This window comes from Trichosurus vulpecula, chromosome 4 (assembly GCF_011100635.1).
Source record: "Trichosurus vulpecula isolate mTriVul1 chromosome 4, mTriVul1.pri, whole genome shotgun sequence".
Classification (NCBI taxonomy): domain Eukaryota; kingdom Metazoa; phylum Chordata; class Mammalia; order Diprotodontia; family Phalangeridae; genus Trichosurus; species Trichosurus vulpecula.
In genome coordinates, this window is record NC_050576.1 from 306,466,330 (window position 1) to 306,481,196 (window position 14,867).

At 35.8% G+C, this 14,867-nt stretch overlaps 1 protein-coding gene across 4 annotated transcripts in view; it reads right to left on the reverse strand.

Moving 5' to 3' along the window:
• The window catches only part of AKAP11 (A-kinase anchoring protein 11), a 78,485-nt gene that overhangs the window by 12,251 nt on the left and 51,367 nt on the right, over positions 1 to 14,867 (reverse strand). For all 4 annotated transcript variants that reach the window (XM_036757511.1, XM_036757512.1, XM_036757514.1 and 1 more), the window contains 3 exons: positions 14,307 to 14,574; positions 8,887 to 13,564; positions 4,091 to 4,240 (listed from right to left, as the gene is read on the reverse strand). In XM_036757511.1, coding sequence (XP_036613406.1) covers positions 4,091 to 4,240; positions 8,887 to 13,564; positions 14,307 to 14,574 — 5,096 coding nt within the window. The remainder of the gene's footprint in view (positions 1 to 4,090; positions 4,241 to 8,886; positions 13,565 to 14,306; positions 14,575 to 14,867) is intronic.

Consider the following 14,867-nt stretch of genomic DNA (forward strand, 5'->3'; position numbering starts at 1 on the left):
CAGCACCTACCTCACAGTTGTTGTGAGGATCAAACAAGGTAATATTTGTAAAGCACTTAGCAAAGTGCTTTGCACACAGTAGGTACTATATAAAGGCGTATTCCTTTCCCCACCCCAACCCCACCATGATGTTCTGCCACTGTCAAAATTGCCTGGAGCACCATGCATAGAAGTAATTAGGGATGGCTGGTGTTATCCTGAAAAGTAATGTGCAAAGACACTGATTTGAGATGGGTTTTCTCCCCATTATTTGACTATTTCCTAGTGAACACAAATGACACATTACAGAATAGCAAATGAAGGAACTTTTAAGGAACAGGTTCCACAGTGAACAAATAAGCTTCAGACAAATTTTTAATCAAACCATCTTTAATGTGAGGATGGTTTAGAAAAGGGAAAAAAGCTACTAAAATAGAGTTTAGAATAAGACTACCTTCTGATATATTGTGTTGTTTGTTTTTAATGCTGTCTATGTAAAAGTACTGTAATTACATAAGCGACCTTCAATGCCTGTTTTACATTCCAATTAAGAGGGAAATGGAGACAACACCATTTCCAAAGTAAAAGATGTCTGACAGGGGGCAGCTAGGTGGCACAGTGAGTAGAGCACTGGCCCTGGAGTCAGGAGGACCTGAGTTCAAATCCAGCCTCAGACACTTGACACATGTACTAGCTGTGTGACCTTGGGCAAGTCACTTAACCCCAACTGCCCTGCCCTCCCCCCAAAAAAGTCTGACAAAAATGAAATTACCAATGAATGGAGCCCATCTAATAAACAATTACTGCAGTTTGGGGGTTGGCTAGTCTTTAATATGAAACAGATAATTCGTTACATCTACATGCCCTGCTACCTAATAAAAAGGAAAAGAACAGCAATGGCCATTTCTAAACAGGAAAATAATTGTGTTCTAAAACTGCAGCAAAGCAACTACAAAGAAAATGGCAACTGTACTTAGAAATAAAATTAGATGCAATTCCTTACAGAAACTTTCAACATGCAATTTTAAAATTTGAGTAATTAAAATAATAATAAATCTGTTAGCTTGCAATAAGCAGTTATAAAACATTTCTCAAACTAAATGAGATTGCAGAAGATATCTCTTGTAATTACAAAAATATTTACAAAAACACTTTATTTCTAAAAACATGAACAGCTTAACACATCACATATGTTAAATAACAAAGCTGCACAATTAATTCTATAATCTGTAATCATTCTAAGTCTTTCAAGCTAGCTTTCTTATAATTTTTAAGCTATTCTATTAACTTTGTTTGTTAACCAGTACTATAAAGAAGTCTGTGCTAATAATACTGTACAATAAAAAAGTTATTCATTGCTGAGTACCATGTGAGTATACTGCACACTAGTCTTCCAAAAGTCAAGCCTAAAATTTCAAGAGGTTTTTTGGAGCTGTGCCACACAATGATATCACTATCTTTATACTTAATTAACTTTATACTTAATTAAAACCCTCAGATATTTTTCATGCTGGGTTTCCCCCACTGTGTACTTGTGGCACTGTTATTTTTTTACCCTAAACTTTTTTAGATCTTTCCAATTTATTAGTTTCCATCCTAGATTTGTATCACTCAAATTCAAAAACTGGATAGAGCTGGACTCTATTCAAGGTACTGGTAAAATGACGAATAAGAACCAAGAGTAAGAGCCCTGTGGTACGCCACATCTTCTTCCATATTTCTCATTGATAAATCAATATGTGTTTTAAATATCTACAAATCCACACTTCAAGCATCTTGCTTAAAGCTGCTGTGTTTTCTAAAGATGACTGATGAGTAATGTCACAAAAAATAAAGCCATAGGTTGGTTGTAAATTGCAATCTATTTTCACATTCTCTTACCTATTCAAAAATATGGAATGAATTAATTTTCTGATACGGTTTTAAGAAACAACAATGGTTTTCATAGGTATAGTAAACTGTGATCAAACTATGATTTACTATCAATACTTGTTCGCTAAATTCAATACCAAGCAGACTTTTTGGTAACAAAGTACTTAAATAAACATCAATATTTAAACATACACCTCATTCACCAAGATATATTTGAGCTATCTCTCTGAGTGGGAAATACGTGAAGACAAAAGCATTGACTAAGTGCTTACCATGTAAGCTCCACCTTGAGACCCCCTCTTTTGACTGGAGAGTCTCTGGCCCCAACAATCATTTCATGAGATGCCCTGGCCATGCTCCCTTCACTTCTAGATCCATTCCTCATTCTCTAGTTTTTTCCTACCTCCTCCAAAGTAGCCTTTCCTTTCCCCTGCCCCCACTGATCTGAACAATGAATAAAAAGTAGTGAGGGCTATCGTTTTCTTATAGAAGTTTTATATCCATATTACAGAGTAACAGATGCTGAAATGTATGCCTAATATCTGATGAAAAACAACAATTCTTCATGAAGTTACAAAATAATAGTACAAAAGTATACTATACTAAAAGTGTTAAAGTGGAAAGAGTTTGAACCCAGAGTTTATTGATTCCAGCAGTTTCTCAGGATAAACATCACAGAACAATAAAACAGCATCAAGACAGGAATTTTGTATTTTAAATGAAAACCTAGAAACATAAAATCTGAAACTACTTCCATTTCTAGAATTATAACTGAAAAAAAGTACCAAAAAAATCAAAATAAATAAATAAATGAAATAAAAATTAAAATTAAAAAAAAATCCTAGGAGAAATACGTGATCTTGGGAGGTATAAGAAAATAATAAAAACAAGAGAAACTATTTTTTACTAATTTTTAAATTAAGGAAAAGCTAGTGTCAAAAGGCATGTTTTAGTCAGTGTGTTTCATAGGTTTTTATCAGGAATACACTTTGGGAACAGTTATGAATAAGGAGAAATAACATTTTAAAATATTTAATAAAATTTTCTAAAATATTATATGGGGGAAGATGGGTATAATACAAGCACCCTCTGCTGTTCAAAATCATACTTGATTGTACAATGGTTATAGTTTTGCAACTTGTATATATAAAGGTTATGAGTCATTTATCATTTACTCATTTTGCGAAACTTTTTTAAAAAGTCCTTTTAAAAAAGGACATTGAACATATTGTATGTGAATTTGCAAGCTCTTTGACAACTGAAATGTTTTACAGATAATTTTCTTCCTCTCTTCTTCCCTCCAGCTCTAAATCTGTGATCCTATGAACAAGGGGAGTGCACGTGCTTTGGTCTGGACCTATGATTTCATCAGTGTAAAGAGTTTCGGTTTGGAAACTCCCTCCACAAATGCAAATGAGCAACTCACCTACAAATTATAGTTTTAAGAGAGTTGAGTAGAGTACTGAGAGTTGACCCAAGTACTCAGCTAACGTGTCAGAGGAAGGACTTGAATTCAGGTCTTCTTTACTCCAAGGCAGGACCTTTTAATCAATATGCTCTGCTAGACTTTTAAAGTCTATGAAAAGACTTTTTAAAAGATTAAAGGTTATAAAAAATATAAATAACCTTTAACTCAGTTGTTGGCATAGTAGAATTTAGAGTACTTGGAATTAACATTTATTTACAATTTTAAGTCTTCTAGTGTTACTCCAATATAAAATCCTTTCTTTATACATTGTCTAATACCTTTTACTATAACACTATCTTAAAATAATAAACATGGCAAACTCATTATGAATTATAAAACTAGTTAAATAATGACAAACACTTCAAGCTGCATTTTACTATTACATACTCTATATTTTGCATTTAATTTTTTTAATTTATAGAACAATTAAACATTTTTCCTATATTAACTGCTAAAATAGTACTTTTCATCCCATAACACAAATGTGAATAATAAAAGTCTTAATTTTAATTACAAAATTTGCTTAGCTACTGCTGCTACTACTATTACTAGTACACTTCATTTTGTAAAGAACCCTTTACTCCACATAGTGCATTTCCCCCCTACTTACAATAAATACTTGTTGCATGGAATAACACCCAATCTAAAATTTTTAGACATTTTTATCATCTACAAGATTAAGGTGTGAAGATTTTCTATAATGAACCTATAAAGAAATATGTAGGGCCAAACAAACTAGAGAATTGCATGCATATGTAAAATTTCAGTTACCTGTCACTGAGATGAAGAAAACTGCTGCTCTCGTCCTGATGGTCATCTTCGAAACTTAGATTGGACCAACTACTGTCATCACCAATGCTCAGACTCATCTGCTGGCTGCCAACAGACTCAACTGACTGAAAGCCTTCTTTTCCTATTGAACTAAACAGAAATTTGAATCAATATTCATTCTATATTATATTTCTGTACCAATTCAATGAGGAAATGAATAGAAATGCAAAAACAAATGATTTGGGAAAGTAAGAAACATCAAGCTATCTAACCTAGTGTTCTATTTCTGGTAGTAGCTAAAAGGGTTTCATAACTTGAAAGATAGACTCCAAACAGCTCTAACTTTACCTTAATATTTTCCTCTATAATCCATGAATTATCTAAAGCTGTTGGCACTAGATGATTTCCAAGATCCCTCTCATCCTGTCTAACAATTTATGATTTCTCTTTCATACTACCTGTTGTGCAAGGTTTCCTCAATTGTAAAATGGGAATAATTTTTTCACTACTTCAGAGTATTGAGAAAATATTAAATATATTTTATTTATTAAAGTCCTTTATAAATGTAAGCTATGAATAATACTATAACAACTAATAATATAGAAATACCTAAACCAACATAATGATTTAAGAATCATCTCTCAATTCAAAGATTCCAAGATTTGGTGATGAAGTCCATCCTCACATTATAGCCTTTCTGATTTCATAAACTTTTGAAATATGCCTTGAGCATTTGTCTTTCTTGAAAGGATCTATTTCTTTAATCTGTTCTTACATGAAAGTCCTTTCATCTCTTTGTTCATTTTATCTGCCCTTCTAGTGTTTTTTTCTGGTTTTACTATGTTTCTCGAGGCACAAAAAACAAGAAATTCATTGTTTGCCAGTAAACACATTATTGTCTCATATAAAAGTAGAATTTGACTCTTATGTTTTGTTTCTTATACATTTCCCATAAACACGTCACATTCTGCTGGCATTTTAGCTGAAATGGACAGTGGATTAGTGGTCTCATCAATAATGGAGGAGCTAGGTAGTACAGCAGACAGAGTAGACCAAGATTCAGGAAAACCTGAGAGCAAATTTGACTGCAGAAAATTATTAGCTATGTGATCCTGGGCAATTCGCTTAACTTTGGTTTTCTCATCTGTAAAATGGGGGATGATTACAATAGCAATGACCTCTCTGGATTGTTGTGAGGGTAAAAATGAGATATCTGTAACGTTCTTTGCAAACCTTAAAGAATTATTAAATAGCAGTGATTGATAATTATAACTGATATTTCAGAATATGATTTAATTTTCTCTTTCTAAACTGACTACATTATACTTGCCAATACTAACATATTTCTGCCACTAAACTGATGATTCATATCCTTGTAACATGTTCCCGAATACTGCACAAATCTGAGCTTCCCTCAAAAAATTAAAATTCAAGACCTCTGCTAGACCAAAAGAGGGAAGAACAAACAAGAAGGCCAGCTGCTACAAGCTGTACAATAATGTTAGTTATTATTTTTAAAAATTAGAACAGGCAACTACCTTCTTTCCCCCAAACAAAGAGAACCCATAAGAGCCCCTGCCACTGTGTGGGCATGGGATGCAGAGGCAGAGGCCTATTGGTAGGGAGCGCTGCATATGCTGTCAGAATTTTTTGACATGTTGGTTAGTTTTGATGAACTTATTTTTATTCTATTTTAAAGGATTGCTCTTGGAAGGAAGAAATCAATAAAAAACGTATTTAATATAAAAACAAAATATACCAACAAAAACTTATTTTATAAAAATTGTTGCTTACTAGTCACTTGCACCCAGCTTCCTTTTTGTTTCTCCTCTTTTTCATTGCTAGGCAGGGTTTGAAAAAATTATTCTGACAACATGTAGAAGCCAAGAAGTAATAACTGGTCCGAAAAATTGGAGCAATTTACATTGAATACAGCACTACTGCTGTTGTTGTTGATCCTTTGTTTTCAAGCAGGACCATGACATCAGGAAGGTGATGCTATGATATGGAAGTAAACTGGATTTAAGTGAGGGAGGGCTGTGAAAAGTCACCAGCTTCACTTTCTCCTCCAGAGCCATCTTGGTCCAGTGGTGAGATACAGATCAGGAGGACTAGAGATGGTGCTGGATACAGTGGGAGACCTTGGCCTTTTTAAGCTAAGGTTCTTCTCAGGTCTCAGTCTGACTGAGGCAACACCCATTCACTGATTAACATTAGGTAAGAAATGAGGCAGAGGCCTCTTTTACCTAGTTAAAAAAAAAAAATCAGTCTGGGAGGGGAAGACCCTCAGGGTTTTTGGCCAAAAGAGAAACAACTGCTACTTACATTCACTCTGAGCCATTCACAACCCAAACAAGGAGCAAAAGAGGCTCAGCTTGGGACTATAACTGAGAGTCCAACAAAAGCTTACATGTTTCAAGTGTTTCTGTAGCTTTTCCATTAGAAGGGAATTAAAAGTAATTCAAGATATAATTATTCAGTGCTTACTATATGCTGGTTGTGGGGAAACAAAAATTAGAAATGACACAGTTCCTTGTCCTCAAGACTCTTACAATATACTAGTAGGTATGATATGTTTAAAAATGACAAATACAAAGGATGTAGAATGTGATGGGGACAAATAAAAGATCCAGAGAGTACTCTAAGAAAGCATGAGATGGGAGACAATTTTCAGCTGAGGGGATCAAAGAGGGATTTGTGGAAAAAGTAGCAGCCAAGTAGATCCCAGAAAAAGAAATGGATTTTAACAGGCAAAGACAAAAAGGGAATGTATTCTAGGTGTGAGGAATGCCTTATCTTGATGTGCTATCTCTCATAAGGTTGAGAGATGGCATTTCAAGATCAGGAAACACCTAACAATCCAATATGGCTAGAATGCATATTAGCTAAAGGGAAGTAGATGAAATTAGGTTAAATCAGTAGGGAGACACCAGATTGTAGCACACCTTAAATGTCAGGATGAAAATTTTCTATTTTGTTTTATAAGCTATAGGGTGCTTCTAAAGTTTTTTGAGTAGGAGTGATTATGTGAAGGATATAGAAGAGGAAAGACGGGTGGCAAAGGGACCAAATAATGACGCTATTATAACAGTCTAGTCAATAACGAGGGCCTGATCTGGACTGATGGCAGATGAAGGGTCACAGTTAAAGTAGAAGCAACAAGTGGAGCAAGACATAGCAAATATGGGGATGTAAAGAGTGAGGGAAGGGGAAAGAGTGAAAGACTACTCGGATGTTATGGCCTTCAATGTCATCAGATGTTTAAGATGCAAGCAAAAGATCTTAGTCTTCATCTTTTAACAATTTGAATACAGAAAAGTTTAACAAGATGACATTGTACCTGTATTTATTCTTTTAATATTATTCTAGGTATTTCATATAATAAACTAGACGACAACTAGTTGATGAATCACCTAATGAGTAAGGGTTGGACACTACCACTGGTGTCAAACTCAAATAGCAATGGGAGCCACTGAACCTTAAAGATCCCAATGGATCACATACTGATTTAGAAAACCACCCATCAACATCATCTATGTTCAATTACATTTTTATTTATCTTGCTAAGTATTTCCCAATTTCGGCCACAACTCTGTACTAGATGACCATTAAGTCCTCCCTTCCAACTGTGGACACTGAAGATGAACACTTTTGTAGCTATTTAAGAAAAATCTAGCCCCACATGAAAAGAATTGCTTCTTCAACATTATTAAATAAGATGATTTTTACTCAGTGGGTAAGTAATGAATGATTTTCTCACAGCTTGATGTTCATAAAAACAGGTCTTTCTGAAATACACATGCCGTGATATTTTCTATAGTGATTTTAAATCTAAGATGATTTCAATAAAAATCTCAGAAATTTTCTATTATATTTGGCCTTGGAAATGTTATTGCTATTAGTTCAAGCAGTGAAACAATATATATTACTTAAAACTGCCTCTGGACACATAATTCTTCCTTAAATCTTCTTAGATAACTTATCTTAATCTCACCTTTGACTTCATCAAATTCTTTTATTGTGTATATGTCAGTTAATCCTTCAGCAGAGTACAAACTCCTCAAATGCAGGGTCAGTGTCATTTTTCACCTTTGTATCCCCAGAACTGAGCACAGTGCCTGTACTGAGTAGTTACTTAAAAAAAAAGTTTCCTGAATTGAACTGAAACTATCAGATAGTAAGCAGGGTGAGGGGGGAGCGGGGAATGCTGAACTGCAAAGCTCCAAGACGTCAGAGAGAGCATCTTAACACAATCTTTTTATCTAACAAAATTATGGAACTTTGGAGTTGGAAAAGACCTGAGAGGCTGTCTAGACAAACCAGAACAGGCATCCCCTTCTACAACATTCCCAAAAAAGACTGATCCAGGATCTGTTTCAAGAACTATCAAGAACTCATCTTCCCAAAGCAGTCCACTCCACTTTTAGACAGCTCTAAATGTTAGGAACTTTTTTTCCCCTTTTTTGGAAGGAAAAATTTGTCTATATCATAGCATGATAGCTTTTGAAGGGGCCTCAGTAGTCCTCTAATCCAATCCCCTCGTTTTAAGAAGGAAAATGATACTATCTGCTATGTATTTAGTGTTCTGTGGTTTAAAAACCACATGTGTTGCACGTGTTGTCACATGTGATTCTCACAAACATCCAATGAGTAAAATAGTGCAGATATTATCCTGGTTTTGCAGATGAGGAGATGGGAACACAGAAAGATGTGTGTGTGTATGTGTATTTATACGTGTGTGGATGTACATATTTATATATGTATATGTGTGTATGTATAATATATGCAAACTTTACCTGATGTTAACATTGTTACCAATGTTCGTCATAGCTGAAGTCATTATCTCTGCGGTAAGGTTGTCAGCAAAGCTCACACCATCTTTCCCAATTCCACTATCAGCTGCCATACTGGTATTACTTAGTTCTCTTTCTGCTTTTTCAATAGCTGCAGCAACTATCTTTTCAGCCAACACCACCTTCTGTTCAAGATCAATATGGATTCTGGGAACATCAAAGTGAAAAAGTCTAGACTTCTGACAGCCAGTTACAAGTTTTGAATTAGATAGTGGTTTGTTTCTAGCAGAGGGCTCCTGTCCAAAAAAGTACTTCGATGATTTTCCCATACAATCCTGGTGTTCTTTCAGGTTACAATACCTGCACGCTGTACCAGAAAATGGTGACAACTTTTCAGCATAAGTAAATTTATCGGCTGATTTTCTGTTCTTAGAAACTTGGAGAACTGCAGATTCCAAACTTATTTCTAAAGTGTCATCAACTATTTTTTTGGCATATTGCTCTATAGCTTGAATAATGCTGTCTCCATATCCATATTCATTTAAACTGCTTGTGCTGTGGTAAAGTTTTTGTTTTGGAGAAGAAAGTTGAAGAGATTTAGAAAACGCTGATTCAACATAAGCCTCCAGATCTTCGTCACATGTAGATTTTTTATAAAGGCAAGAATCTGTCAAAGATTTTGGCAAGCCAATTGTGGACATTTTTAGCTTTCTTGTGACATCCCGTGTTATGCTGTAAGCAAGAGATTCTGAAAATCTTAACAACTCTGGACATTCAATTCTCTCTGTAAGATTAGCTCTTTCATCAGCTTGGTTTTCACAAAGATGACCTATATTTCTTTTGCCTTGTTCTTTATCTATTTGATGTCTATCTTTATTCAAGAATTTTAACAGTTCATTCTTACCGTTCATCTGTGAGCTTTGTACAGGGAATATTTTTCTATTATATTTAAGTTGGATTTTCCTAGCTGCTTGTTGTAGTCCTGATTTAACAGATCTATAAGCAAGTCGACTAGCATACTGATCCATTATTAACTCACTATTAGCACCTTCCCTTTTCAGGACTTGGATAATGTGACCGGCATACTCATCTGTCACACTTTCACAGCTGGGATACTTGGATGTCAGACCTGACATGTAGGAATTCTGACATAACGAATGGCTAAGTGGGTCAACCTCTCTCGGCCACTGTTGCCACTGTTCGGGCTGTATATTCCACTTCTCTTTTGAGCAACAGTCTCTCTCATCTCTTTTGAGATAAAGACTATCCATACAACAATTACTCTTCTTTAGCCTCAGTAGTTTACAATGTCTTGATTTTACCATTTTCTTAGCCTCTCTGATGACATCCCCAGCCACATCACCTGCATAATCCTGTAAGCACTGCAAAGTCTCATCTTTATTTACAAGTGTAGTATATCCAGATGTTTCACTCTGAACATTTAAATGAGATTTTGTACTAGGTCCTTGGAAGCTTTTATCATGTAAATAGGAAGCAGCCATGTCAGTCGCCAAAGAAATTATATGTGTGGCTAAATGATTTGCATATTGAGCTGTTTTCTCTGAACACTCTGATTTCATATGCATTTCTGGATAGTCTTCATCTTCACTGCTTTCAACTTCTTCTGAAAGAGACCTCATGAGTTTCAACATAAACTCTTCTTTTTCTATGGTATTTTGCTCATTTTCAGATAAGCCACTAAGAGATGGATTTCGAGGTGTAGAAGGTGGTGTAGCAGGTGCAAATTCTTTTGCTAATTCTCCTTTGAGCTTTTTGGTTAATTTCCTTAGGTTCTGTTCTGAACTAGTCTGGGGTGGTACTAGAGGAGTTGGTGGAGGGGTATCAGGTATGATATTGCCATCTCTGATTTTCTGTTTATCTTCCACCTGTGAAATGTCTTCACCAGGAAGCACCGTAGGTGAAAAAGTATGAGCAGGAGAAAACCAGATTTCTTGCCCAAAAGGCAGAGGACCAAGCACAGTTTTATTCAGGTCATGTTTTTTCAATGATTTGTCAAAAGGCTTTATTGAAGAATCCATTGCCTCAGTGAGTTCCTCTGTATTCTGTCCTTGGAATGTTACATCAGGACAAGGTGGTAGTGTACCTGAAGAAAATTTGGGAGCTATAGATCCTTTATACTCTGGAACATAATCCTTTACTATTGAAGATATATCCTGAGTAGACTGATCTAGATCATCTTGAAAGTTGGTTGGCTTATTTGGGGTCAGCTGTGGCTCCTCTTTAAGGGCAGGCAAAAATTGTTTCTCTGTTGTTTCATGTTTCTTTATCAAACTAGATACATCTTTTCTAATACTGCCTGAGCATGTTGGCATACCTGCACTGTGTGCCACATTCTTATTATTTGATGCTACAAATTTGCTTTCATCTATGGAGTGTTTTATAATATATTTAGATAAGTGATCAGCAAAATAGTTTTTAGAGCAACTTTCACCATGCTGTAGAGATGCTCCACCATGTGGTAAAGGTGTTTTTCCTTCTGCTTTGTCTTTCATTAAATAATCTGAAGATTCTCCAACTGCTTTGGTAACTTTGGAGGAGGCAATTGCTTCATAAGTTTCAGTTACTATCATATCTACCATTGTTCCAGAGAAACTATTGATAGCTGATAGACCACAGACTAATTCTGAACAGCTATTGATTCCAATGCTATTTGTTAATTTAAGATCATTCTGGTTATATGAAAATTCATAGTTACTTTCATTACTTGGATTGTGGTTTGAAGGCAGATGAATATTTCTAAGACAAGCTACTTCTTCTTCCTTATTTTTTGTCATAAAGTATGTTTGGGTAGAATCATTGTACTTTTTATGACTATTACCTGATGGCACATGAGAACTTTCCTGACGTGTATTAGATGAAGTAAGATATCTGCCAAGGGTGCTTCCTGCCAAGGGCACTGGTATGGAAGTTACAACACCGGAAGTACAAAACAAGGCCTGCTGAACTGTATATTCTTTTCCGTAGTCCTGTACTGGATTCAATGCTGTCAGTACTTGATCATGACAAGTGGGAAAAGAAGTTGAGGTTTGTGTTGACTGCAACACACTTTCTGCACTGACATACTTGATGTTATCCATAGAGACACTAATTGCTGCCTTTGTGGTAAAAGTCACATCAACTTGTGATAGCTCAATGAATGCTTCCTGTATGACAGATTCAGACAAATCCTTTGCATAGGACCTAACTACTTTGTCTTCATAACCGAAAGGGCTGTTGTGTGTCCCTGTGGGTGTTGGTGGATGGGAAAACTGGCACACTTCCATAAGGCCTTCAAAAATAAGTTCTTCAGCAAGGTCTGCAGCAAACCTCGCAGCAGTGTTGGTAAATATCTGCTTCTTGACATAGTGTAAATCTCGTAAAGCACTGGTTAGAGCATCCCCAACCAGAAAGCTGGCTAAGCCACTGATGGCACGCTCCTTCAGCGAAAATGCTCTCCGCCTTCCAATCTCATTAAAAGCCATATCAAAGACTGAGGATGTCAATTTCACCGCTAAGCTACAGAGTGCACTGGTACACGAAGAGACTCCCTTCTGTAAGTCTTTAAAAGCCTGACCAAAACTTTTTTCCACAAGGTCAGCAGCATATTTCTGAATATTCTCCTTAATCAATGAAGATTTGTGTTTTGATCTTACTTTCCAATCAAGTTCCCTGTGTTTAAGGTCTATAGCTAGAATTTTCCCCTCTGTGGATACAATACTATCAATGCAAGATATATTTTCAGTGCGTTTGGGGAGTAACTGAGAATGAAAAACAGAGTCGAGTATTTCATATGAAACATTGCTTGCATAATCAGAGTAAGCATCATAAATGTTATCATGATTTTCATTAAACCTCTCTCCATTGACATCAATGTGGCAATAGCATTCAGTAGTAGTGCAGCTCCCCAGAGGACTGAAAGCTGAAGATCGGATGGGACTAAACAAACCACTGTCTTCCCCTGATGTCTTCACTGGGCGAGGGGAGTCTGGGACATCATACAAATTACTGTAGGGGGATTCTGGTTTACGAGGAGTTGGTTTTCTTACATTAGCTGGGAGAGTGGGACGATCAAACTTGAATTTCTGAGGATTCATGGTAGTGGTAACGGAACAAGATTTCCCATGTTTGTGAACTCTTTTTTTAGATGGGTTTCCTACAACAGGTTCCCATTTAAGTTGACAAGAAGCATCCGAAGCTTGTTCTAGCTCATCGAATTGATCAAAACTGTCAAAAAATTCACCTATTTCAGAATCTGAGTCTTCTATACCATCTTTCCCTACAGGAATCTTGGGCAACTCAAGTTTTGCTTTTAAGCTTTTTTGATACCCTTCTTCATCTAAGAAAATAACAGGGCTTGGGCTTGAACATTCTGATTCAGATGATTCAGCAGGAGAAGATGAAAACAGTGTTTTTTGTAAAGTAACACTTGTATCTGAAGGATGACATGGCTTATAGAAACTTCTTTGAGTCCAAGGTTGGAAAACAGATGTTGTGACTGAATTTTTCACATTAGGTCGCTCCTTAAATCCCAAAACATTTATTAGGGAAGGTGAAGACTTGGCCACTGACTTCTGCCGCAGAGAGCTAACCAGAACCTCTGAATCACTGGCTTCTAAGCAGTGGGCAGGGATAGTCTGTGAAGCAGCATCACACTGGCTCCGCAATGTAGCAAAGCTCATTCCTGAAGCAAAAATAAAATTATTCTTCAACCAAAAAATGTAATTTATTTTATCCTGACTTTAATAAAATGTACATATAGCCAAAGAAGCACCTTTTGAACTTACACTAGTTAACCAAAGTTTTTATCTTAAGTCATATGACATAATTGCTCATAATATTCTACAATTCCTCTCTAAATTTGCGGTCTACTGGTCTCTAGGTAAGTAATACTAGTATTCTAATTCACCTACTTAATAAGCATAATCAGGGGTGTGCTAGAGATAGTTTATACCAGTTTGGGAAAGCTGATTGTTAAATTTCCTGTGTGAGTATTTATAAGTCAAAAATCAGCAAATGCTACAAATTAGGGTTTGATTTATTGTTTTGCTGTCTAGATTTAAGAAAAATGATAAAGAAAATGTTAATAATGCAGATTAAATTTAAGTATTTTATGCATACATTTTCCCCTGGAGAGCTGATTATTAATACACTTTCCAGTATAACACTGACTACAGTGGATTTTGCAACAGAATTAAAACTTTGAAACTTGTGACATCACATTAGCATCACTACATAGGAAAAGGTAAAAATGGAAAAATTAACATATGGGTTTCACTGAGGAGTTGCAAATTTGGGGAAGTACATTTCTCCAGAGCCAGGAAATATCAGTAGGTTAATCAAAGGAAAAACCTGTCTTTTAAAAAAATTTCAATTATCTCTGGAATGCTACCATCAATCTCAAGAAAACATAACAGAAAACTTACCATCACTGTGCATCTTGGAAGGCTCCTCTTCATCTAACTGTTCAAATGCAGTGACAAAATCATCCTCAATAGAAGACACTGACTGATTAGTGTCATCATCATCTCCATGAGATTTCTCCAGATGACGTTTCTGACGTAAGTGTGTTTCCAGGGTATATCTGATGCCTGTGGCATATTTGCTTAGTAGATTAAATAGAAAGTCATCTCTGAGTCTTGGGAGTGTTGCTGGAGATACTCTCATTACACAAAGCACACTAGAAAAATGATTCTTGGAGAAGACAACAGAAGATTAAAAATATTATTTTCCAATATTTGCCTGTAATATAAGTCTAGAAATAATACAACTAAAGGGGAAAAGATGCTGCCCAAGTAGTAGCACACTCGTCTGTTTCCTTGTCTGCTAATTTCCAACATTTCTGCTTACTCTTATCCCTTTTTCTAGAACTCAACTTCATTTCTCTTTTTCTTACACATCTTTCTCTATGATCGCTCTTTTCCCTGACCCTGCTAATCCCTTAGACTGAATTAAAATCTCTCTTTCAGACTCTCAAACTTACCTCA